At 39.9% G+C, this 24,527-nt stretch overlaps 1 protein-coding gene and 1 long non-coding RNA gene across 2 annotated transcripts in view; one reads left to right on the top strand and one right to left on the bottom strand.

Annotated features, from left to right (window-relative positions):
• Positions 1 to 24,527, top strand: part of rnf121 (ring finger protein 121) — a 221,152-nt gene that overhangs the window by 42,664 nt on the left and 153,961 nt on the right. Inside the window, exon 2 of the mRNA XM_082141412.1 lies at positions 18,285 to 18,322. Within this exon, the coding sequence (XP_081997538.1) occupies positions 18,285 to 18,322 (38 nt within the window). The remainder of the gene's footprint in view (positions 1 to 18,284; positions 18,323 to 24,527) is intronic.
• Positions 11,695 to 24,527, bottom strand: part of LOC309477992 — a 165,862-nt gene continuing 153,029 nt past the window's right edge. Inside the window, exon 3 of the long non-coding RNA XR_014198728.1 lies at positions 11,695 to 11,987. This is a non-coding gene — a long non-coding RNA (uncharacterized lncRNA). The remainder of the gene's footprint in view (positions 11,988 to 24,527) is intronic.

Genomic DNA, 24,527 nt, shown 5'->3' on the forward strand with positions numbered 1-24,527 from the left:
TGTCACTTTAAGAGCTTTATGCACAGATCCAATATACTGTTACACAACTTACATTATCTTTCTCAACTAATTCGATTCCAAAACTGACTGTGTTCAACTGAATACTCACCAAGACGGGTATTTTGACATAATTTTGTGTGTATTTGACCGTTTAAGGTACGCCACTCAATTTGGTACTTGCGACTCTCAAGCTGTTTGAGAGGCGGCTTGTGCACGGCCCTTATATAGATCAGTGGTGTGCGTGCTTTCGGTGTGAGCGTGAAACCTGCAGGAATTAGTAAAACTATGCGTAATACGAGCACTTTTTTGACCGATGAGACGAGTGAGTGAGAGGAGGCGGGTGTGTGCCACATCGCCATCGGAGAGAAGAGGGTGAGAACGTGCAGCTGACGTTATTGCCTGTACAAACAAAACGGGCCAATCATACGGAAAATCTGCGGATTCTGGTCCCTGGTCGATCGATCGGTGCATCATTAGATGTTACCCAGGAGTTATTTGTAGCTATTAAACAGCTTGCTCTTGGAGTGTTTTTGTTGGATAACCACTATTAAATGGAGCACATATGGACCGAGACATGGCAACTTTTGTCCTGTTTATGCCTTGTATTAGGATACATTTTTGACGATCTGATCAAAAGTGAACAACACTAAATATAGGTGTAAACAGGGTCAAAAGTGTTTGAGCTTGTCCACTTTTGACCACTTCCAGAGGTAGTGGAAAACACATTCATCCTGATTGCTTTCATAGTGTAGATGCTCATGTGGTCAAATGGGGTCAAACAGCCACAAAAAAATGCCTACTCTCCACCTACTGACGTAATACGTAATCTTTGTAGGACAAGAAACAAGCAATTCAAACTTTGCTGTTGTACCAAATACACAGATTATGGTCGAAATCGCAGCTGCTTCCTTTATCCTTTTCATTCGCCAGTGGTCCAGTTAACATGGATTCGTTCAGTCAATAATATTTGTGTGTAGTACAAACACTTCTGCAGTGATGTAGAATGTGAGAAAATAAGAGGACAATTTTTGTATAGCATTTATAATTATTATAGGCTACTTAATCTCCTTATTTCCGTTAGAGACATTTGAATGTGAGATTATGGAAACGAGATAAAAATGTTGTGGACCCGTCAGGTCGGGAAATAAAGCGGGTGAACACCGAGTATATTTTAAGCGGTTGCTGAATAGAACCTTGTGGGAGCGGGACGGAAAAAAAAACAGTCCCGCGCAGAACTCCTTAAACCTTGGTGTGTATGTGTGTGTCCCCGAATAAATAATAATTAAAAAAAAGGAATAAAGTTCAAAAGTCGGACTGTACGGAATGAGGCATGATTGCTATTCACACCTTTATTAAAATGGCTGTAATCTGTTACCACAATAGTACTTGATCTGTTTAAAATGATTTCCTTGATATATGCATAAGGTGTTAAATTAAAAATTAAAAATCAAAATTAAAATTTGTCTAATCCAGTAATTCATTTTTTCTATTTTTGATCTGAGCACAATCAGAAAATCAGAAAACCCGTCCTTATTCGTTTTTTTCATTTCAGTTCAGGAAATAAATAATGGAAAAACAAGTAGTTTTTTCATCTTTTTATTTTTGGTTTTAATTTGAAAAAAAAAGATTGAATGAATGATCCACGGACGGTGACGGACACATCATATTCCACAATTATAGGCCTATATAAGAGTATTTAATTTGTATCCATAGGCCTACTCCTGGCCCGCCATCTACTGGCTAAAAAAAATATTGGCCCGCGGCCAAAGTTACTTGCCGACCCCTGATCTAAAGTGTAACCTTTTGAATGTTCTGTCCTCATCGTCACTCATTAAGCAGGGCTGTTGTGTTGCGCGCGCCGTGGCTTTGCGTGAAAGATCGCTCGCTCTCTCTCTCACACACACACACACACACACACTCCCTCTCTTTAGCAAAAATGCATCACAGACAAATGGTTCAATATATATTCGCAAGATAATAATTTCTTAATAGCAATAATAAATAGCACGTGTACTTTCATAATTTCTCCAGTACCGACAGCAGAACCGATAACGTCCGAGCTTAACGATCCAGCGGTCTTTCAAAATTCAGCACCGGGGCCCGTTTAATACCGGGTTTCGGTACCCATCCCTACTTGTGAAGCGACAGTTCAGGATGCTCACGACCAGACAAATCCTTGTGCAGATTCGCCAAGGAGATTGGTTTGTGTCAATAGATCTGAAAGACGCGTATTTTTCAAATACAGATAGCGTCACGTCACAGGCGATATTTGAGATTCGCCTTCGAGGGCCAGGCATATCAGTACACAGTCCTGCCGTTCGGTTTGTCCCTGGCACCCCGTACATTTACGAAGTGCATGGATGCGGCGCTCGCACCCCTCAGAATGAGAGGCATGCGAGTACTGAACTATTTGGACGATTGGCTGATTCTAGCGCAATCTCGCGCAGTGCTCATAGAACACACGACCATTTTACTCGATCACCTCGAGGATTTGGGTCTCAGTGTCAATTGGGCGAAGAGCTCTCTGTCACCCAGTCAGAAGATATCTTTCCCGGGCACAGAATTGGACTCGCTGTCCATGATAGCGCGACTATCACCACAGCGCGCGGTAGACATTCAACGCACAGCGAACTCGTTTCGCTGCGGCGCGTCTGTCCCGCTCAAGAAATTTCAGAAGATGCTAGGTCTCATGGCCTCAGCATCATCAGTGCTCCAGCTGGGCCTGCTCCGCATGCGCCCGCTGCAGTTTTGGCTGAAAGCGCGAGTCCCACGCAGAGCGTGGGCATCCGGTTCGCTTCGCCTCAGGGTCAATCAGAAGTGCGTCACAGCTCTGAAACCTTGGAGAGCGAACGACTGGTACCAATCAGGTGTAAGCCTGGGGACTTCCTCGAGGGTGAAAGTGGTGTCCACGGACGCGTCCACCTCGGGATGGGGAGCGCTGCTCGAGGGCAGACCGTTCTTCGGCCAGTGGTCGGAACGGGAAAAGCTCCTGCACATAAACTGCCTCGAAATGACCCACAGACAGTCCAACTGCTGTGGAAGAAATTCGGCGGAGCGGAAGTAGACCTGTTTGCGTCTCAAGAAAACGCTCACTGTCCGGAATTTTTCTCCAAGAGCAGGAACGCGCTGGCCCATGTGTGGCCCCGCCGCCCGCTCTGTTTTTCCCCCCGTCTCTCTCCTGCCTCAGGTGATAGAACGGATCAGGGAAGAAGGATGCTCAGTATTGCTGGTGGCACCGTTCTGGTAAAACCAACCTTGGTTCCCAGTCGTGATGCAGTTAGCAAGTACTGCCCCGTGGCCAGTACCAGTGAGGAGAGACCTCCTCTCACAGGCCCACGGCTCGATCTGGCATCCTCACCCGGAACTATGGTCCCTTCATGTCTGGGCCATCAACGGGTACATGTTGGACTCCCTAAAGGAGTACCGTATTTTCCGCACTATAAGGCGCACTTAAAAGCCTTTAATTTTTTCAAAAAACGACAGTGCGCCTTATAATCCGGAGCGCCTTATATATGGATCTGGCGCCTTATATTAATGTCTGTAAAACAACCGCTGACTTAAACCTTTTGTTTATACTTTCGCCTGGCACCGGAGCGCGAGCCTCCGCTGACTGCGCGCGCACCTCCCCAAACAGATGAGGCATTTATACTTGACGCAACTGTTTTGTTTTAGACTGAACACCAGACCATACAACTGATTTAGACGCGCAAACTGGGTGCCGGTGTGATGAGATGTACCCTCTGGATGTACTAATATCCGTCTGCTCGGGCAGATTCGGCTCAAAGTCGTGCATCTTCGGATGCGGAGGCGCGCGCGCTGTCACAATGACGTAATTTTGCCGCGCGCGCGCCTCCGCATCCGAAGATGCACGACTTTGAGCCGAATCTGCCCGAGCAGACGGATATTAGTTTTTTATTACCTTCGCGCTCATGCGGACGCGTCGAGTATAAACAAGGTTTTACAGCTCAGCCACTTGTTTTTTCATATTTTTTTGCAAGTGGTAGATCTTGGTTTACATTTGGACTTTGGATGTGATCTTAGGCTTGAAAAGGTTGGTGACCACTGCATAACGCAAACCCAGTCAAACGTTTGACTGCAGTATCTTCTATTCTATGCGCCTTATAATCCGGTGCGCCCTATATATGAAAACAGTTCTAAAATAGGCCATTCATTGAAGGTGCGCCTTATAATCCGGTGCGCCTTATAGTGCGGAAAATACGGTATTAAACACGATCCAGCAGGCTAGAGCTCCGTCTACGAGACGGCTCTACTCCTCGAAATGGTCAGTGTTTTCGGGCTGGTGCACAGCCCGTGGTGTGTCACCCACAGACTGTAGTGTGACGGAGGTGTTTTCCTTCCTACAAGAGCTGTTGGATGAGGGCAGGGCCCCCTCCACGCTCAAAGTTTATGTGGCGGCTATAGCAGCGTTCTCAGGAACAACGCTTGGTCAGTCAATAGGAAGGAACGATTTAGTCATCCGCTTCCTTAGAGGGGCTAAGAGACTGAATCCTCCCAGACCTCCCTCATTCCCCGTATGGGACCTTTCTACGGTTCTGGAAGCCATGAAAGGTGCGCCATTTGAGCCTTTACAGTCAATTGATTTGAAACACCTGTCTTTCAAGACAGTGTTTTTGCTGGCTCTCGCTTCAGTGAAGCGCATAGGGGATCTACACGCGCTCTCTGTGAGCGCGGCGTGCATGGAGTTTGGGCCTAATGACTCAAAAGTTATACTCAAACCTAAGCACGGTTATGTTCCAAAATCCCTCAACACACCGTTTAGGGCGCAGGTTATCTCCCTGTCAGCCCTACCGGTCCCTGATGAGGAAAGAGACGCGAGCCTCCTTTGCCCAGTCAGGGCATTACGAGCTTATGTGTCTCGCTCGTCTGTTTTCAGACAGACGGAGCAGCTCTTTGTTTCATTTAGCGGGCGTTCTAAGGGACTAGCCGCGTCGAAACAGAGCCTATCCAGATGGATAGTTGATGCTATAGCGCTGGCATACGCCTCCAAGGGCATGCAGTGCCCGTTGGGTGTCAGAGCGCACTCCACGAGAGGCATGGCCTCTTCGTGGGCCTGGTCAAGTGGGATTGCCTTGCAAGATATTTGTATGGCGGCAGGCTGGGCCTCCCCGTCTACATTTATAAGGTTTTTTAAACCTAGAGGTTCCCGCCCTGCAGGCCAGGCTGCTGTCGGTCTAAGTTTACCAGTATTATCTGACCTGATGCTATCAGCTCAGAATGCTGCGTCTACTGAGCACAGCTCAATGTTCGACAGTAAAAAGTAGCAGCACGAGATGTGCCTGGGCAGACTGTGTAAGACCCACATTCCCCCATCAGTTCAGGCCGTACCCCGCCCTGTCTGTATGAAATTCGCGTCTCAGCGACGCTGCCATATGTGGAAGAGTGCGGCTTCGCCCCTCCCTCTTCCCGGACTCCCTGTGAGTTCCCTGAGTGATTGTGCACTATATGTACCCCGGGCTTTCGCCCTTGGGTCTTTGGTGTCAGATCTCAGCATGCACAGCGTTTTGCATTGGGTCCCCTAGCGTAAGATATCTTACGCAGTACGAGAGACCTCTCGTAAGAGAACGTACTCGGTTACTAACGTAACCTCGGTTCTCTCTAGAAGAGGGAAAGAGTACTGCGTATCTTGCCGTGCATGCACACGCTCTGGTTGCTTCGATGATGAAAAACCAGATAATAGCTGCCTGCGAGCGGTATTTATAGGCCTAGACCACGCCCATTTCGGCGGGACGTGACGCAGCGGGCGCGAAGTGCCCTGATTGGGTCTGGCGTCACGCCAGGCCTCGCTCGATAGGCTGCTGCAGTTGCCGCAGAGCAGCCAATAGGCGCGCGAGCTGCCTCGCCTATGTCTGCATGCTGCCGCAACGCGTTTTGCATTATTACAAAATTAAGGATAATTTTTGGCTTCAATATCTCGCGGAAAAAGGATTTTCCCCTAGCGTAAGATATCTTACGCAGTACTCGTTCCCTCTTCTAGAGAGAACCGAGGTTACGTTAGTAACAGAGTACGTTTTTTTGTTCTGAATTCGTATATTGTAAATATTCAGTTTTAAAAAATGAAGAAATTCAGAACTTCTAATTCAGTTTTCTAAAATTCAATGTCAAAAATTCAAGTTAAAAAATTCAGATCTTACAGAAAGTAGGTCACAGGTCATCCACAGGGAAGAGTAAAGGATCTCAGATAAGTCGAACAGAGCATTTTGGCTGCACTGCAGTAGTTTTCTGCCGCAAACGCGGTGGGGGGTTCAAGAGAATCCGTGTATCTTTCATTCAGTCGTTTTTTATTTAATATTAAGAGTAGAAAAATGAGAAAACAGCTTGAGTATTAGATTTCTAATATTCTAGTAATAGTAATAGTCCGCTGCAGCAGTTGCACGGAGCTTACAAAACTTAACGCGTGTATTGCAACTATAGGCTACATTTAATTTTCTCATAAAACAACTAGACTAACGAATGGCTCGGTACAACAGAAGAGCCCAGAAAGGGCTTTTTCTCTGTGTAGACCAGCAGTTGGTCTGAATTTGCTATAGGCTAACCTATATCCTATTTTCTGGACTGTATAGGCTCACGTTTTATCATGAAACACGCTGTGATTTATTCCAAAGTGGCATATATAATGCATTTAATGTTAAATAATCTAAATGTTGACTTTCAAAAGTAGGTGGGCTAAGAAGGCTATTCTCTGTATTTTGGTTCATTTTTGGTGAGCGCCAGAAAGATCTTGAAGGAGACCGAGACGCGCTAAAGCAGCGCATCATGTTGTTTTATTTATTTTTCAATGACATGATATTTTGTAGTAATTTTGAATGTACACAAATAAAAATATACATTTTACTGTTTCAGATGATGTCATATTATCTGTATGTCTATAAAGAACAGAGTATTAAGTTATTTCCCTGCAGTGGAACAAATCCAAGTGATGGCGCTCGCGCATCGCGCTCTCACACAACATAGTATCAGTTCTGGCGTTGCTTCATATCGCAGACTGCTCATTATCAAAATGAAACACAGTCAACCAAACATATAAAAAGTTATTCTGCCTAATTTAATTGGTCTGTTGTACAATATAAAGGGCAAGCTGTGCCGCACACAGTCCTACTCCAAACATTTCCCTTGCTGTGAAGACGCTGATTTAGCCTATACGTGTATTTTGGGACTCGACTGAAGTATGACGCCTTTTTATTTGTATTATAATATAATATATTAAAATACATAATCTTCTGAGTTTTATGATGTAGGCCTTGTGTGTTTTATTAAAATGTATTATAATTTACATCTCAAAAGGATGCGCTTTGTGCATTCTCTGACATTATATTTATTTATTTATTTAATTAATATTGACTATCAATTGATGTTAAACAAAACTGTGTGTTATTTTCTCTGGCAACTAAACTTCCCCAAAAAAACAAAAAAAAAACAAAAAAACGTACAAAGCAAAGCCATTGTGCGTTCTCTCCGCGCTCCGCAGCTTTTCCACACAGATTTTGAGAACTGGCCAGCTAAAAAAATAGGCCAAGGAAGTAGACTTACGGCTAGTGTCCGGGAAATGCAAGGTACATTCATATTTATAAATAAACATAACTGATTTTGTCTACACCTAAATACATTTCCTAATAATAACAGTGATTAAGCCCAAATGTGGGTGGGGGTAATGAACACAATATGTTTGTTTGTTTGTTTGTTTTTTTTTTCAAATGGTCTCCACTCTATAAATTTTGTAATAATACAGCAACATTTTTTAACTGACCGTATTTGCCAGAAAATAAGTCGCATGCACATGAGTGCAAGTCACACCGGATCATGTTGAGAGAGAAACCGTCATAAAAAAATCATTTTAATATTAGCCTATTCAGCAATAGTGTAAAAGACCTGTAAATAAAGGTTAGCCTATAGCAAATTCAGACCAACTGCTGGTCTACACAGAGAAAAAGCCCTTTCTGGGCTCTTCTGTTGTACCGAGCCATTCGTTAGTCTAGTTGTTTTATGAGAAAATTAAATGTAGCCTATAGTTGCAATACACGCGTTAAGTTTTGTAAGCTCCGTGCAACTGCTGCAGCGGACTATTACTAGAATATTAGAAATCTAATACTCAAGCTGTTTTCTCATTTTTCTACTCTTAATATTAAATAAAAAACGACTGAATGAAAGATACACGGATTCTCTTGAACCACCACCGCGTTTGTGGCAGAAAACTACTGCAGTGCAGCCAAAATGCTCTGTTCGACTTATCTGAGATCCTTTACTCTTCCCTGTGGATGACCTGTGACCTACTTTCTGTAAGATCTGAATTTTTGAACTTGAATTTTTTACACTGAATTTTAGAAAACTGAATTTGAAGTTCCGAATTTCTTCATCTTGAAAACTTGAATCTGTATTTTTTTAAACTGAATATTTGCAATATACGAATTCAGAACAAAAAAACTAGCTGTTTGAAAATACATGTCTATAAAATTCAGCCATAAAAACATTTCAATTTGTTAAATTTCAAATGTTCAATATTCGTAAAAAACAAACAAATTCAGAACTATTTAAACTACCACCTAAAATTCAATTTTTTTACATTACACTTGCAAATAATTCAAATTTACACAATTCAAATTCAAATCGTTTTGTCATATTATGAGCTCCATACTTTAAATGTTACAATTTAACAGCCACATTCCCCAATCACATCCACCTACGTGTATATATATATATATATATATATGCTTCCTCTTGGCCTACTAAAGTGTTCCTGCAACGGGAGTGTTCTCTGGCTAGAGCGCAGAACAGCGGAGTTTGTATGGACAGAAGTGCATTCCTGAGCTTGTATTTTTGGTTAACCCTCTGGAGTCTGAGCGTTTTTTTGGGCCCTGGGGGTGTTCTGACATGCTCTGACATTTGTGCTTTTTTCAGTTGCTTATAAACATATTAATGGCAAAGGTGTAAATTCACTCTATATAGCACAAACAGGACTACAATAATATGTGAGCCACATGTATGTACATGTTTTCATTTTTTAGAGAATAATGTTTATGCGTGGTTATCGAAAAAACTAAAAATTTAAGTTTTTGAAATAAGGCCACAAAACACATACTAAATATGTGGCAATAAGACTTTTGACTAATGGATGTCGTCGCCTATAGTTTTTTCTTCAAAATTATGTGAAAATAGTCTTGCTTTATCGTTCACATAAAACCATACATTGATTTAAATTGATGTAAAACAGGTTTTGCTTGGAAAGCCAATATGCGAGGGGGCGTGAACGAGGAGTGGTTTACACCTTAGAATACACCCACTCTGCATAATTAGCCATTCACTCAGGTGTGACACTGACTGAGCCACAATGCAAGGACAAAAGATATATTTAGAAGAAGACTTATATTGACCATTTAAGATTTTGCTTACATCTATCTTGTAAATATGTTTTGCTATTTTATTAAAACGGTTACAATTACAACAATAATTACAATTTCAACAATATTTATGACCGCCTTCGTTGAGAGCCTTCTTGCTTTGGCTCTCAACGAAGGCGGTCGCATTTTCTTACCCTCCTCTCCCTTATCTTCCCTGCTTTGCTCCTCTCGTCTCGTTACTGTCTTGTACTTTGAGAGACTCTCTCCGCACTGCTCTCCAAACTAAGAAATTATGGAATTGATCAACTGGTCTCTCAACGCAATTGACACCATCTTCTCGACGAGAAGCTTGGGTTCGGGGGAACCTGACTGCCCTGCCGGAACGTTCGCAGCTGGCTACACGATGGACGCGTGGGGGAAGTGGCGGGTCGTGTGTCTGGCGGCTCTTTCCGTGGAGGACGTTGAAGATATCTACCTATTCGGAACCATGATAACAGGTTTTCTGCTGTTTGGATTAGGCACTGCCCTGGTTTATCGAGGAATTAAGAAGACGGTGACAGCTGTCCAAAGCCCCACAAGGCTGCCCGTTATGATTGAAGCAGTGGGCAGAGCTGTCGGCACTCAGACTGTGACTATGAACCACATTATGGGTAACATCATGGAGAAGCTCACAGCTTTGCAAAGGCAAATGGATCGTTTCGGAGACCCAAACGGACCAGGAGCTGTGTAAATTGGAATGCGGCTACTCGTCCCCAGACCAAACAACCACAATCTTATCTGCTTTCGGCCCCACTCTATCAGCACTGGCCTTGGCCGAGGCCGCTGCTGGAACAACAACCCCCTCTGGAGAGAGCACTGCAAAGAGACGCTCTTGCGTTCCTTCCCCGACTCCACACTGACACCTGCTGATTGTTGACTCTGTCTGGGACCTGATCAAGGTTGTCTCCATGGCAACTGCTGTGTTTCGCTATGACACCCTGCGGACTGAGGCACCTAGATTGGGATGCCAGCCGTAGCGACTCTTCAGGCCCACACATACAGAAACTCTTACATAGATACAGATATGCAATCACCAACCCCCAGCCCCCATCCCACGCCTTCGATGCTTTTTACCACCAGTCTGACAGGCGGGTCTGTGACCAGCGCCGAAATGGCTGCAGGACCGGATGGCTGCTTGCCTGTGCTGGGTTACCTCCAACCCCCCTGTCCCCTCCCCTGTTGCAAGTCTTGTGTGTTCATGTTGTGTACTGATTATGTGCAAATGTGCTGAGGTGTTTTACTGTCCCCAAACTGTACTCCCTATTGGAACATAGTCTGGGGGTTGCCTTTTTTTTCTCCTCAACTCTCCTCATGTTATGCTGTATCTCTTAATAACTTCAGGTCGGTCCTAAATTGCATTTCGTTGCCTTGTACCTGTACTTGTGTAATGACAATAAAGTTGAATCAAATCAAATCAAATCAAATTTCAAGTGTACTCTTTCTTTGTAAAGAAAATGATTATAGGCCTACATTTTATCTATGCATTCATTAGTTTGAATATAACCAACATTGGCACAGCTAACATCTTAGTTGATGACTTTATTTTTGACAAAAATAGTATTTTATATATAGAAATTGCTAAACAAAAGCTTATTTGATGTGGCAGTATATTCTACAGTAAAAACTGTACCCAAATCTAGTCAACAAAATGTTGTCTTTCATATTTCGTCTGACTGTAACGTTGTTTTCATGAAATATTAGGGCATATTGTTAATTTGCAGTTTAATACGTTGCTTATACAAATAGCCTACATTTTATTTCAACATTCAGTCGATGTTTACTTATCTCAGTATAGCAATGCAGTTTGCTAAAACATCATCATTCATTCACACACGCGATTTAAATTTAAACTGTCTTTGCCAGCTGTGGTAAACAGCGCGCATCTCTGCCGTTTATTCATTCATAAACAGAAACCCACGTGAAAAAATTCACGTGAGAAGGAAAAAACTTACAGTATTCCTCAGCTCGCTCCTCGATATACCCGCACTTCTGAGGGACATTTTCCATTAGTATTATTCCTCACAGCGCTGCAAGACGGTGTAAACAATGATCTAAATAAACTTGTGTGTTTTCTCGAGCTGATTTAAGTTCACAGGATTGCCTCAGCCATTTGCGTTTGAATAGCGCGCGCTCTCCGTGGGCGTGGCCGATTATAACGTAATGAGATGAGATGAGCTCGACTGGAATCGCTCTCTTTTAATACAGATTTCACAAGATGAGAATATTAGCTTTTTATATAAAGTACTTCATTTAAAAGAAGAGAATTCAAGCTTCATGCCTGTGTGTCTGTATGTCTGTTTGACTGAGTATTCGCTGAGTTATTGTTAATTTTCGGACGCGTTTCAGAATGGACTTCACTGGCAGAGAGAAGGCAGAACTCGCTTCGTGTTTATTTTTCTTTATTTGGCAAAAAGCACAACACTTTGTTTTTATTGTGAGTATACACAAAAATAATACACATTTAACAGAATCGATTGATGTATGAAACTCCTATGGAAAATCAAAGTCAACAGAGTATTTATGAGTTTCTTTTACACTAATAAAAAAAAAGCGAGCTGGTATCGCCGGCGATACCGTAGACCTCAGGGGGTTAAGCTGCGTTGCTTTGACATTGTGGAAAATATAATAATAGAAACAAAATGTATTAGCCTTTTTACCCGTTATTATCAATCTAAATTAATCTCGTTTTTAATTTAACTTAATTTCGTTTTTCTTTATTTAAATTTAGTTTTTTCTTAATTTTAAATTTAGTTTTTTCTTTATTTAAATTTTTTATTTAGTTTATTTAAATTTGGTTTTTTCTTTAGTTAAATTTTAAATTTCGTTTTTTTCTTTATTTAAATTTCGTTTTTTCTTTATTTAAATTTTAAATTGTTTTTTCTTTATTTAAATTTTGTTTTTTCTTTAAATTTTAAATTTAGTTTTTTCTTTATTTAAATTTTAAATTTTGTTTTTTCTTTATTTAAATTTTAAATGTTGTTTTTCTTTATTTAAATGTTGTTTTTCTTTATTTAAATCTACCCTTTACTGTGTCAGTAATTTGTTAGTCAGAAAACTATAGACTACCTTAAAGGATTGCTTAATTTAACAGACCTGTGTGTGTGCATTTTATATCACTAGTGCAGCGTGCGTTAATAAGCCCTGCCCGTGTGAGGCGTGCCGCTTCCTGCTCGCGTTGTTCTGTAGTTTACTAAAAGTTTATTAATTCTGAACGTGTCGCGTCTCGCGTGTCCATCTACAGTATATTGCACCAAATGCGACACTGCACTCCCTTGTGAAGTCGATTGGATGAACAGTTCTCGAAATAATCAAAATGCAAACGGACATACAGACACATAGAGATTCCTGCCTTTATTAGAGAGAAGAATATGTTCAGCACCCTCTCGAAGCTTTGAATATTCGATGTTCATTACTACTGAAGCTTCGAAGCTCAAAAAATGGTATTCGGACCAGCCCTAGGGGCGGCACAATTGTTTTTCGCCTAGAGCGGCAGAAGTGCACTCGCCGGCCCTGGCTCCAGCGTATCAACAATGACGCACGGACTATGATGACAGCTCACTCATGAGCGAGGGCGGGTCTGTGTTGAAACGCTGCTGTCAATCAACAATCGTGGGAGGGGCGTCCGACCTTGTGACGTCACACGGTCGAACGGCTTGATTTGAGACGGGGAAACATAAGGAGATTTAAAAAAAAAAAACACTGGATGGATTTTTATCATTTTATGATGTACAGGCACTGCCAACACACATTTCAGTACAATCAACTTGTAAAAGTGCATGTACCATTATATGACCCCTTTAATGTTTTCTCTGTTTTCGGCTGCAGAGATTAAGTCAACGATGCTGACTCGTCATGTCTGCAGTAGTGGACGCACATATATGCACGTTTCATATGGATTACATAATCTGAGGATATTTATTTGCCATTTGAATTTGTTCATTCAAAAGAAGACACTTCAAGCTTTCTATAGATATTGTTCTCATGTCTGTGAGGCAAGTATAAGCTGAGTTTCGGTTTATTTTTGTGACGCATCAAGTTCCCTGAGACCGAGACGGCAGAAAGCGCATCCTGTTTGTTTTCTCAAAAGCACAACATTTTGTTGTTAAAAGTAGACCCTTTACAGTTTGCATTACTCTTATTTGTATGACCAAAAATTACAGAGTATTTTAAGTTAAATGCAAGTGATTTCACTGGCGCCTGTATGTCATGCAGTAAGCGCACTCTCCACACACAAACTTAAGTGCCTAATTATAGCGCACATTTATCTAGGTTAAAGGACAAGTTCGGTATTTTACACTTAAAGCCCTGTTTTCAGATCGTTTCTGATGAAATAGGACGGTTAAGATTGAAATTTGGACACATGCTGCTGGCCCGAGAATTTTCGGTTTCTGTGGTAGCACCCCCCCCCCCACCTCCACAATGGCTGCATAGGTGCACTGGAACAATCCTTCCTAAAACGCATTAAACTTTAGTTTACAAAGACGTGAAACTCACCGAGTGGTCAGGGGTGTTGACTGATATGCTCACACAAAAATCTCTGCAAAAGATGCTTTCCAACAGGTTTTATCGTAGTTTTTGTCCAACTCCATTGACTTGTATTGGATGTGCTGTGAGGTACGGTATTACTCCGCCGCCGGGCTGGAGTGTCTATTATTCAAGTTCTCAACGGAAGAATGTACGGGTGTGAGGCATTTGGAAAAATAGGTCCACAGTTTTACAACGAATGGTAAAACACCTGTTGGAAAGCATCTTTTGCAGCGATTTTTGTGTGAGCATATCAGTGAACACCCCTGACCACTCGGTGAGTTTCAAAGCAATCAAAAGTTATGGCATTTGGAACCATGGTAGCCTTTTTATCAAAAGTCTAAAAACCTCTCCAAACAAGTGATGTGTTTTACTGAACATAAGAACTATTTGCATGAGTAAAATATTTATAATTTACATAGAATAAGTAACAAGTAATAAGATTGTGATTGATGAGTGATGATCTTCCAGCGCTGTTCTATTCTATGCCGCACGGTAAATCAAGTCCCGTCAATCTGAGCGATCAATCCAATCCGTGCTCGAGCTGTAAAGCAGTATCCGATTGGTCTCTACACAGTGCCCCTATCCACCATACCCAAGATCCAGTTTCCATTGGTCAAACTTTCAAATGATATTGTAAACACTGCTTCATGATCCCGATGTGATCGAATCCCAAAATTCCTATAGCTCTAGCCAAGCAGCATGTCATGTTGTGTGTGGGCTCGTTTGAATTGATACAACCTGTTCTAAATAACGATGTGTGATTTACTATGGTTTACTAATGTTTCACGAAGTTACAAAGCAGAACAATAAACAATAATACAATTTATTTAAACATTATTTGAGGAATATATTTTGTCCATGTTTTAATTTAGTAAATCTCTGTTGTGCATCACTTGATTAAATTTTAAACGTTAATTAAATTATGCTTTCATTTGATTACCCCCGTTCCTCATAAAATATTTGTATTATATCATGAAAACAAATACATTTTCTGAATAAAACACATTTCATAGGGCTCTATTATTCTTAAAAAATTTAATTAACTACTTATTTTATCATTAAAAATGTATCTAATCCAGTCAATTATTTGATTAGTCATGTTTTTGATTGTTGAATAAACAAATCAAGTTTGTTATAATAAAGCATTTGTTCAACCAATAAACATGTTTTTATTCATTTAACGGTCATTTTAACTGATAATATAATTATTGATTGAAAAAAGGATATAAATCGCAATATTTTGCAATGTTATCTCAATACTCTGCATATCGCAAATTGTTTAAAATTGCAATAATTTTTACTTGTTAGTGTTGTCTTATTTAATGCATGTTTAAATCACTCATGAAAACAAATTATCACATCTATCATTTTAAATGTTTATATTTCAACAAATTGGAGAAGAAACCTATCTATTTGTATACTAATATTTTGAGTGTTGGTTATTGTATCTAAAAATAAATAGTAGGATACACCGATATAAATATTTTGTCTGATAAGATTATTCTTTATATTTGAAAGCTGATAACCGATATATTGGCCGATACATTTAAATCCAAATTGATATAATTTTTTGGGAAAGCCTGATTACAAAAACAGAAGTCTCACCATTAAAAGCCATGTCCCAAACACTTCAACATAAATCAAACGTATACAATACAGTAGACTAGTTTGAACCAGTGTAAAATTCCTTAAGATTTCTTTATAAAAAAAAAAACTATTGCCTTACAAAGAGATAAAATAATGCCTAAATAATGCAAACAAGTCATTGGACAACACTTATAAAGAATAAAAATGCATGTGCCATGGATAAATAAAATGGAATAGCCATATTGTTGATGACAGTAATACGAGAAAATAAGTGCTAGTTATTAATGCATCTGTAATGAAGACCTGGGCTGAGTGAGATCCATGTGCAGAACACCCTCATCACATTAAAAATAACATTTATATATGATATTATAGTTTTGAAGTGCTGGAAAAAGATGTGTAGTACTTGTAAGCGTTTGACTATTTCTGTCACAATACCATAGTTATGGTTCAAGTTACTACATTAGCCTAAATCCATGGTGAATGTTGGTGATTTGTGGACTGAAAGCCTTCTATAAGTGTTTCTCCTGGTTTCCACGTCAGCGCTGTTTGATCTGATATCTATGGTTTATAACAATAATGTTATTAATTCTGAGGCAAATTCAATGGATTTCTTCACTGGATCTCCAGAGTCTGGATCTCTTAGTAACAGTGTCGCGTGATCGAGATCGGCCCGCGACTGGCAAGTTCACGGCTCTGGTTCGGGGCACTGCGCTGTCTATTATTGGTCCGAACGAATAAACGGTCCGTGAAGCATAAATGAGTAGCGCATTTTCGTTCCGCTTTCATTTTGTTTGCATTCGCTGCTTGGCAACGTTGTGGTCGCGCGAGCGTGACCTAAATAAATATCTGGACTAAAATGCCTCCGTCTGGTTCAGAATCTGCTTGCTAGTGATGGGGACGAGACCGCCTATGCCGAGTCCGAGTCAAGACCGAGTCTTTGAAGGGTCGAGTCCGAGTCGAGACCGAGTCCGTTGGTTTTCAAATTCAGTCGAGTCCGAGTCAAGACCGAGTCTTTGAGGAAGCAAGTCCGAGTCGAGACCGAGTCTTTAGGAGTCGAGACCAAGACCATAAAACATGTCAGTTTTCATATTCATGATTTAATATCACCCCAGTTAATAATCAACAGTTAGGCCTACAGACTAAGCTAGATTGGGAATTGTTTAGAGGAGCAGTCTTAACGTCTTAATATGGAGTATGCTTTTACTATCATTAAAAAAATCCCTACCACATGCATCATCTTCTGCCTATTTTTCTAAACTGCTTCAACAGTGCTGCTCTGTCATCAACATGTCAAGCCCACCCTGACTTTTTTAATCATAGTTAGGACACGCAGAGCAAGTAAAATTTTCTAGTGGTATGTATTCTAGTGGACTAGTGATGGGGACGAGACCGCCTATGCCGAGTCCGAGTCAAGACCGAGTCTTTGAAGGGTCGAGTCCGAGTCAAGGCCGAGTCTTTGAAGGAACAAGTCCGAGTCGAGTCCGAGAAAGCAGAAATCGGTCTCGAGACCGGACTCGAGTACTACATCACTACTGCTTGCTGCACAAAGTGCCACAGACTTCTACAGAAGATTTGCAGTTCTTGAAACAAAGTTACTTGCGGTCTCAAGAACTCAATGTCGAGGAACACTAGATTCACTGGACTCACAAGCTGTATGCTGGGAGTGGGTCCACGATGAAGCTTTCCCTATTAGATAAATATATGTGGACAATGTTTGTGATTTGTGATATGCAGTGCTTTAAGTGGGCCGGTACGCGCCGGTACTCAGTACCGCCACTTCCAAATATAGCTCTTGAGCGTACCGCCACCTCTCCGTGCGCCCAGAACGTGCTTTTAGCGTACCGGTACGCTCATTTGCACACCTGTTTTAATCCTTTGGCTGCGCTGACGCTTTTCAGAGCGCCCTTCACAATGCACGCTTCCTAATTCGTCCCACCGAGAGCAGAGACTATTACCCATACACCCTTGAGTTTTACAAGTGAAAAGCGCATACGTCGCTTTTGCCGCTGTCAGTGTCTTGTTGGTTCGGAGAGGGTGTGTGAAACGCGCAACCATAGCTGCTCGGTTAAAATACAAATACAATGTATGTACAAATACAAATACAAACACTTAATATGCTCTCCTGGCTTCAGACTCTGAGTCTGAGTAGTAAAAGAAAATGATTTGTACAGTATTTCTCATTTTTCATTTGGTGTAGGCTACTGTGTATTTTGCTGAATCTGCTTTTGTATATTTTTCAAGGGTAAAGAAATGAACCATCTTCAAGACTCATGTTTATGTTCTGCTGTTCTATGGTTATGTTATTATGTTTTATAATTTATTTTATGTACATTTTGTTCAACATTTTTTCAATACCTTTTTGCACATTTTATTTATGTTCAGTAGCTCTTTCTACAGTAGCTCTTTCTAAGGGTATTTTTTCAATACACTTTTGCACATTTTATTTATGTTCAGTAGCTCTTTCTAGCTCAAGCAAATCCACAAACTAATAAAATTATTTATTATTTTTTATAAGGTCGTCTGTTGACTGCTGTATATAAAACCCCTTCAATATAGTTGTTGTTACCCCTGGGGAGGAGGGGAGTCAGCAAAAAAAATAAAAAAAAATAATAATAATAATAATAGAGTACCGGCACCTCTTTTGGGCCACTTAAAGCACTGGTGATATGGAAAAAGTAATTGAAAGCATTTTAGCTTAAGGTTGCGATGTAATGAAGTGCACTTCTGCTTGAATGTTGCTATAACTAATTGCTGAAATCACTCATATTTCAACAGATTGATCTGTCCCAGCTCTCACCAGAGGAGAAGTGGAGGTCTGTACTTTTCTTTATTATTGTTATTTAAAATATATATATTCACACTCATACAATCATAAATATGTATAGTTTCTGCAATTAAATGTATATATTTTTTACGTAATGTTTATTAAATGGAGGCACGGTGGCTCTGTGGCTCACTGTCGCCTCAAGAAGGTCTCTGGTTCAAGTCCCGGCTCAGCCAGGAGGCCTTTCTCTGTGCAGTTTGCATGTTCTCCCCCACAGGGTTTCCATGCTTGAAAGTTCTTGAATTTCAGCCATTTTGGATTCAAGCACTGGACAGTATGTGAAAACAAACATAGGTGCTTGAAAAATAAACATGAATTAGGGTTCATACAAGGTGCTTAAAGGGTCATGAAACACCAAAACTCGTTTTTTTTTTGTGACTGTGTGCCTAGGACAGTAAAGATTGACAGGAAAGCGTGGGGTGTGGAGAGAGGGGAACGGGATCGGCAAAGGACCTCGAGCTGGGAATCGTACTCGGGGCACCGAAGCCACAGTTGTGCTATGTGTCGGTGCGCTAACTATGAGGGCGCTCTGCGCTGACCAAACACATTTTTTTAGATATGAACAGATTTTTTTTGCGTTTTTCAGAGCAATTTCGTTTTTCCGGGTTGAAAAGCAAAATCGAAGCAACGTCGTGGAATCTAAGGTAGATCTGCGTGTATCCGGAGTTTGTGATTGGCTGCCGGGGCTGGAGAACACGATTCTATGTCATCCGGTTCTGAGCGCTTCTCTGCATATATTCATGAGAAAGAGCTTGTTCAATCCAATCACTGCGCCATAGTATGCATGAGAAAGTATGCAGCGGAGAATTCAAACTTAACGAAAGACCATTTCAACACTGTTCCTTCACCTCTGCCTGTTCAACTTTGCGTTCGGACACGTGCCATTAGTGTAAGTTTCCTCAGTACAGTAGCACAAAGTGATGTTTAATTTTCCCCACGATGCTGTCAGAGCTGGAGTTTGACTACCAACACATGGAAAATATGACACTAACAATATTTAGTAGGCCTATATAACAACTAGGGCTGTCAATCTTCCTCTATAATACTATTCAAATTCCATTCCTTATTTTATTTAATATAGAGCCCGACCGATATATCGGCCGGCCGATATTAGGCATTTTTCAAACTATCGGTATCGGCATTTATAATGGCCGATAAATGACTATTTAAAAAATAAAATAAAAGCGGACGAAACACCCTTCAACCATGTTATGAGTGTTGGCGCTGCATAGTTTGTCCACCAGAGGGCACTATACAAGGAAGATCGCTCGGGCTAGAGGAGTGGTTACAGAGTCCAGAGTTCACCTGAGTCGGGAGACGGCAGCGCCGGATGATTCTGTCAGCATTAAAGACTTTTAAAATAAAGATGAATGCCTTGTGTTTGTGATGCAAAAGACTATGCGCCCTAACCATTACCATAGTAAACATAGTAAACGCTTGAAGATACGCATAGTGTAAAAACAATGACCGCTTGAAGAAATCAGACCAATCATAAAGGCTATCACAGTCATGTTTTTATTGTATCTGTCAGTAGCCTACGTCTCGTCTCTTTATACCGGACTATCATAAAATAAAGCAACTTTTTTTTTCGGGAGCTTCCTCTGTTTCTCTGACTGAAAATATCTGTATTGGAGTCGAGAGAGTGCTAAAGCTCCTCAGGTCGTATTTTTGGTGGCATATATTTGTAGAAATTATCATTCTTTTTAAATGTGATGTAAATATGTCCTGTAACTAACGTTACCAGATAAACAGTAACAGACGCGACTGAAGAAGTAAGTGTGTCCTCTTTCTTTTGTGAAATAGACCTAACGGTAATTTATTGCTGAGTGACTAATGTGCAATTTTGACATAAATTAATTCATTATGATCAATGTATCACTTTTTATTGTAAACCTGTGGTAAAACATCGATGCTTGGGTTTTAAATATTCAAGTACCGGTAAACAACAAAAATGCCAGCAAAAGGCCGCTTTTATCATGTTTGTATTAAACGCTGTTTCCAGTGATTTCTGATTAGTTTTCTGATAAAACTTCCATTTGTTGGTGAAATGATGGGTTAGTGTGACGTTGTTCCAGAGAGGCGTGTTACGGGCGTGTTTTAGTGAAGCGCTGTGGAGCTTCTGGCCCGACAGTGGAAACGCAGGCCCGGTGCTATTAGCCCGAGGCTATCAGCCCGGCACGGCCCGTTTAAAGCCCTGGCTCGCACTGGCCCGACAGTGGAAACGCGGCTATCACAACGAACTTATTCTGCCTAAATAAAGTAAAGATTACTGTATTTATAACTAGCATATCTGTAGTTCCAGTCCCTGCATTGTAAAACGTAAGTTAGGCACGCGAGGAGTGAACATTTAGACATAGAGAAAAAGTATCAAACATAGCCTGTGCATAAAAGTTCGCTTTTCTTTTACACGTGTGTGAAATCCAAGTGTGCGTTGCTGACTTCGTTTAGCCGCAGCATTAACGAGTCACATAATGTATTTAGTGCATCACTAAGTAGTAGATTTTAGAAGGCAGGCAGCAAATGATGATTGAAAATGGTTTGTTGTAGCTTGATGGAATAGATGGATAGAATTAAAAGAGTGCAGGTAAAGGGATAAGCAAGTTGACATTGTAATTATAAGGTATAGCTTATAACATTGACATTTGGCAGACGCTTTTATCAAAAGCGACTTGCATTGCATTTCAAGGTACACATTTACAATCTTATCAGTTCTACACACACACACACACACACACACACACACACACATTATTACATAATTGATTTATTACTGTCAATATTAATAATAATAGTTGACTTTTTTTGTTCAAAGGACTTTAAGTTTCATATCTTAAGTTTGTATTTTTATACATTATATTTATCAGAACTTTAATATATTCTGTTCTGTTGTGACAAAACAAACAAGTTTATTTTTAAACTGCATTATATTATTTTAGTAAGGCTGAGGACTCTTAACCCCTTAACTGTCACCCCCCCTTTTTTCGCATAGACAAAAAAATCACTATACAAACTTAAATGGTTGTAATTCAAGAATGCTTTGGAATATAGACATATGGTTGGTCTTGTTTTTAAGAAGACATTTGCCAGATTATTGTAGAAGTGAAAAAAATTATGAAAGTGAAACAGAAAAAGTTATACAAGTTTGAGTTTATGAAAATGTACAATATAAAAATATAATTATTTATATTTTATATAAAATATATATATTACAAAATATATTTTCCTCTAAAACTGCTAGAAAATTAAAGCCAAAAATCTAAACAAGTTGTGTTCAAAATATTAGGTTGATATCTCAAAAAATGAGCTTTCAGTAAGATTTTATTTGGGCGCAGTACCAGACTTTTTCACTAGATGGACAGCCAAGCTTCATACTGACCATATAAGGGCGTCTCAATTTTCATATATGTTTTGAGTGATCTGAACCATGTATTTCCATAATTTCATACAATTTATGAAGTATACATCCTATTCAGAAATAGTATGGGTGTTTTGGAAGGATTTGATTTGATTTCAACCTCTAATAAACATAAAAAGAGCCCATATGTGCGTTATAGCTCGCTGCCGCATCACAAATCGAGAATCCATAATATTTTTCTTTATATTCAAAACATTTTCAGACCTTTTTTTCTCATAAAATTTAATTGGTGTTATCTTTTGAACTCTTGGCATGAAAACAAACTGAGGCTTCTACCAATCTTTCATAATTTTTCATGTTTATTTCTATTTCAAAATAAAGGCCTAAACACGCCTAATGAATATGAATTATTATTGTTGCAAATTGATAAATTACTGCTCCTCTGTAATTTATTTTAAAAAACAGCCTCCAAATATGAAAACTAGAGATTCTAAGCTTTCAAATGATATATAGTTTGTCAATATTACTTTAGGTTTTTAGTAAGATATTATTGTTCTAAATATATATGGGCAAACGTCCCACCTGTGGGACGGTGACATAACGACAAATAACTAATGTTAGGGAAATCTGTTCATGTTTTGTTACGCGTTTCTGGATTTAAAAAATATATATATATATCGGCCGATATATCGGATTTTTAAATCACCAAATATTTGTATCGGTATCGGCCTTAAAAATCCTTTATCGGTCGTGCTCTATAATAATATTAGAATATGAAATGCTCAAATTCATCCTATTATTAATATTTACGACATTACACAGGCTTATGGATCGCCAATGCCAATGCGTGATGTTGATTGGTCTCATATCTTCACAGATAAACCGTGTCAGTTTGTCTGCTATCACCTTTTGGCGGACAGCTGGTAAGGCCCGTGATGAAGAGAGAGGCAGAAAATAAGTAATTCTTGCCTGTTTTAGCGGCGGTTCCTCGGACAGATCACCTAGCTTGTCAGGGTGTAACGTTGTCATAAAAAAAATTACGTATATTTTTCTCTCCGTTTTGGCCTTCCGTCCACACTGAGACGGTGTTTTTATTAATGAAAACGCACTCCAAAGTGGATACATTTGAAAACGCTGTTTTCACGTTGTAGTGTGGACTGTGAATCAAATTGTCAGGAGTGGATCTCCGTTTCCGTGGAGACATTGCTCTCCGCAAGTTTTGACAGTATTGTTATGATGATACAGCGTGGATAACGTGCACAATTGTGTTACGATTCAAAAACTTTATTGTTCATCAGACGAAACAAAAGCATTTAAAGGGATAGTTCACTTTTAAATAAATTTTTGGTATGTTTTAGCTTACCTGAAGGGCATCCAAGATGTAGGTGTCTTTTTTTCCGCAGTAGTTTCAATTTTGATATTTTTAGGTCAAACCCTTCTTGTCTGTCAGTCATATAATGCAGGTCGATGGTCACTGTCTCAAAGAGCAATCACAGAGTCCAAATTAAAACAATTCCCCGTCGTCCAAATTAAACAATTCCCCATCGTAAGTACACATTGATGGCCTAAGACACGAAACGAGCGGTTTGTGTGAGAAAACGAACAGTATTTATATCGTTTTTACGTCTTATACACAGCCATGTCCAAGTGATCTGATCTGACGTGTACGCAGACTGGTGCATAGATATATACACACTAGATGTCGCCTTGTCTACGGCAGTTCATTGGAACGAATGTCTTTAACCCTCTGGGGTCTGAGCTGTTTTCTGGGCCCTGGAGGTGTTCTGACATGCTCTGACATTTGTGTTTTTTTCTGTTACTAGTGATATTTTCATGTCTAAAGTCTAATTACACTGTATTCAGCACAAACTCTGCTACAATAATATATCAGCAGCATGTATGTAAAAGTTTGTAGTTTTGAGATAATGACATTTATGCGTGGTTTGTAAAAAAAAAAAAAAAAATTCTCACTGAAATAAGGCCATGAAACCCATACTGATTATTTCTTCACAAGACTTTTGAAAATTGTATGACGTAGCCTAGAATATTTGCTCCAAAACTATGTGAAAATCACCCTGAATGCTCATTCAGATAAGACAATATATTGATTTAAAATTTTTACGACGTGTTTTGTGTGAGAAAGCTTTATGCGGGAGCTCATTAATATGTAAGCTTTTCACACCTGAGAAAGACAAAGACACTCCCCTAACTGCCCTATTAGGAGCTATCAGGCCCTGTCATTCAGAGCAACCTTGCACAAAGAATGAGGAGATTTAAAAAAGAATGGCTTTTAGATTGTTTGGATTTATTTACAACACAACATAATCCAAAAATACACAACAAATGACAAAAGAGCACATTGAAAACAATGATCCAAAGACAGAGACCTTTGTGCCATTCCTAAAAACATTGTACATACCTTTCATTTCCAAGGTGTTTGATTTTCACTTTACCATGTTCATATACAGAGACTCATGTGAATGTTGAAGTCAGCAGGACTCAGTTGCATCTGGTCCCTAAAAGAAAAGAAAAAAAGTGAACATACTGGTATCAAGAGAAACTAGGCCTGCACGATTTTGGGAATACATTTTAGATTTTTCTGGTTAAAATTGCTTTTTAAAATTCACAGAATACACACACACACACACACACACACACACACACACACACACACACACACACACACACACACACACACAAATGTTTCCAACAATATATGATATAATGAACACCATGTTTGTTGTGCCTTGTAGGCATAAGCTATGTGCAGTACTGCATAAAATAATTATAACAATAACCTATAGCAGCCTATAAATCTTCCAAAAGATTTCAGTAACAA

This window comes from Leuciscus leuciscus, assembly GCF_965113295.1.
Source record: "Leuciscus leuciscus genome assembly, chromosome: 16".
Lineage (NCBI taxonomy): Eukaryota > Metazoa > Chordata > Actinopteri > Cypriniformes > Leuciscidae > Leuciscus > Leuciscus leuciscus.